The sequence below is a fragment of the Condylura cristata genome, unplaced genomic scaffold (assembly GCF_000260355.1).
Source record: "Condylura cristata isolate star-nosed mole 26May11 unplaced genomic scaffold, ConCri1.0 scaffold00023, whole genome shotgun sequence".
NCBI classification, from domain to species: Eukaryota; Metazoa; Chordata; class Mammalia; order Eulipotyphla; family Talpidae; genus Condylura; species Condylura cristata.
In genome coordinates, this window is record NW_004567124.1 from 25,536,710 (window position 1) to 25,539,685 (window position 2,976).

The 2,976-nt window shown below is 40.7% G+C and overlaps 1 protein-coding gene across 1 annotated transcript in view; it reads right to left on the reverse strand.

Annotated features, from left to right (window-relative positions):
• Positions 1–2,976, reverse strand: part of RTF1 (Rtf1, Paf1/RNA polymerase II complex component, homolog (S. cerevisiae)) — a 53,264-nt gene that overhangs the window by 8,904 nt on the left and 41,384 nt on the right. Inside the window, exons 7-9 of the mRNA XM_004687896.2 lie at positions 2,100–2,235; positions 1,459–1,636; positions 397–479 (exon numbers count right to left, since the gene is read on the reverse strand). Of these exons, the coding sequence (XP_004687953.1) occupies positions 397–479; positions 1,459–1,636; positions 2,100–2,235 (397 nt within the window). The remainder of the gene's footprint in view (positions 1–396; positions 480–1,458; positions 1,637–2,099; positions 2,236–2,976) is intronic.

Genomic DNA, 2,976 nt, shown 5'->3' on the forward strand with positions numbered 1-2,976 from the left:
AGATCTGCCATGCCATGTGAGTCAGATCCTTGGCAGGGGGCTGAACTCCTGCTGCAGTGGCTGTGATAACTTCCTAGTGTTGTGCTTTTAACCCGTTGTACCACCAGGGAGGGCTTATACCTCCTCTGATGTATGTCACCACCCCACCCCCACGACTGTACTTTTTCATTTGATATGTTTTACCACTTCATATTCTGATTTCCCCTATAAGAGAAACATATCCTATGTTCCCTATAGGTGCAGGCAGAATATAAGTTTCTCTCTAAGCTCCTGTGTGGAGAAAACAAATAGTGTCCAGTATAATGAGAAACATCAAACTGGGAGAGAGTCTTAGTCCAAACTGGCAGTGCCTGTGCACAGCGGGAGCAGAAGCGACCACAAAAACATCTCTCCTACCGTAGCTGTAGCCCTTTGTTTGTCCTGGTGCCTCCCAGCTGGTAAACTTTGGCAGTTTCTACAACACCCGTTATCTCAGCAACCTGGGTGAAAGACAGAGATAAAAGTCAAAAACAGACTCTTGCAGGGCTCTCCACTCGCCTCTCCCTTTGGCTCTATTGACTTCAGTGCAGCATGGGAGGAGCCCATAGGTGCCTGGTGCCTGTATGATGAGTTTAGAACTCATCAGCATGAAGCATTAAGGACTCGGTGACTGTAGAAAGCAAGTGCCAAGAGAGGAGGCAGTCAGCATGGTGGGGCCCATTAGAAAGCTCCCTCCAACTTAACTCTACTTTACTAAGGGATATACTTGGGATTTCAGAGGGCAGTTTTATAAACCAAGTGTGAAGACCAGGGACTTTAGTTTCTATTGTTAAGCTTCTTGAGGCATGGCATGGTTGCTGGGCCTCACAGGAGGTGAGCACACTTTAAAAGCTAGACAAGCAAGAATAATACAAAAGCAAGCAAAAAAAAAAAAAAAAAAATTTAAATGCTATGGTTCAATCATTTACACCAGAAAAGAAGTGTTGGAATCCATCAAATAATCTCTATTAGGTTAGAGGGGTGTTTCTGTAATTTAATTTAAATTGCAATGTAATTCCCTGTTCAAGAAGTAACTTGGTATATTTTCCATGTTACACGAAGTAACATGGAAAATTTTCATTTATTTTCAAATAAACAAAACTTCCAGATTATGTAACTTCCAGTGAATACTTATCAGGGTCCCTCATCTCATTTTTATATTAACAGAGGGTAGAGAATTTACTCTAAATTCAAATCTCTCAGTCCCTTGGGGTCCAAGAACTCTTTCCAGCAGCAGGTTGTGCCCACTCCCCAGTTACCTCAGACTGTCATTATTCTATGGGTATCTTATTTGGAGTCCATTTTCCCATCAAGTGGTGGCAGAAGGGTGATATTTGTTCAGGAATTCCTAGTTCTCCCAATTGAGAATCATTATATTTAAAATACGGAGAATCATTATATTTAAAATATGGACAGCTGTCCAGAGAAAGAAACACCAACCCGGTAAACTGGCTTGCTATTGTGGTTTCCAATGCCAATCCGCACAAAACATCCTGTGACAGTTTTAGCAAAGAAGGGCATGTGACACCAGCGTTCCAATTTATGCCGTGATAATCGAACCCGATTCAATTCGTCAGGTAGGGAGACAGGTTGTGACTTTGGAGGAATCTCTTCTTTCCTATGAGGAACAAAGGTCACTGGGAAAAGTGTTCATCATAAAAACAATTAAAAAAAAAAATACCGATTTCTCAAAACTTAACCAAAGTACATATGATTAACACTACAGGGAGAAAGACATGAAACACCAAGAGAGTTGTAAAGGAATTCTGTTCTTAACTGGAAATAATAACTGTTTTGAATGAGTTTGCCATCCCCGATAATCCAGTGAGTAAGAAAATAATGGAAGCTCCTGACATGAAGTTCCTAACTGCCAGGCCCAGATGCAATGTCCAGGTTACACGCTAAGAGGCAAAAAGCAAGGGCATACTCTGAGTGCTGGGGAACTCAGTCCAGCTATTCAGGGTACAGATCAACCCAGAGTTCATGGTCCAAACAGGGATATTTAAGAAACTGTTACACTAAGCTTCTCTTCAAAGAACCCACCTATCCTGACTACTAGACCAACATGTACAACAGCTTACTCTTCTTCCTCATCAGATGAAGATGTTCGAGATGAGCGGTCTGACTTTTCACTGGACTTGTCATCCTCTTCCTCTTCCTCATCGTCAGAGTATACTTCACTGGTTTTTAATGGCTGTTTTTTGGCGAGGAGCTCAGCTAAAAAGAAAGGGAAAATGTTTACTCAGTAAGAAATGGAACTATCTTTCATCTGCCATATCAAAAAGAAATGGAAAAGGACTCAAAAGGACAATGCCATCTTTTCTGGACTAGATTGTGGTTACTTGGCCTAAGTATAGAGAGTTAAACCAGAGAGCTGAATTCACTCAGGTGCTAAACATCACACACCCAACAAAAAGTGCTGAAACTTTGTCACTTAATGGGTAGAAAGGCACCATCTCTGCAGACTAGTTGTCTTTTAGTGCACACAACATATCTAAAGATGGGCAGGAAAGGTTGGGAAAAAGTTCATGCTGTCTTCAGAATCTGAGAGAAACTTTATTATTATGATTTATAGCACTCTTTGTAATACCAGAAGACTGAGAACAACCCAAACGTGCACACAGAGGACTAGCTGAATCACCTATTGTACATCTAATGGATGACTATGCAGTTACAAAAAAAGGAACAAAATATTATTCGTTATACACCAAGTTAGAAAATGCTTATAAAGGGACAGACAATAACTATTTAGACTTACGTTTCATATGGTTGCTGATTCAATTACTCTCCTTTACTATTGTAGAGAGTGAATAACCATAGACAATTATGAAACAAATGAGCATCACTGTATTCCAATAAAAATTTATTTATAAAAAGAAGTAGTTTATGGCCCTCCCTGGTGGCGCAGCGGGTTAAAGCACAGCACTGAGAATCTGAAGCCACTTCCGCATGAGTTCG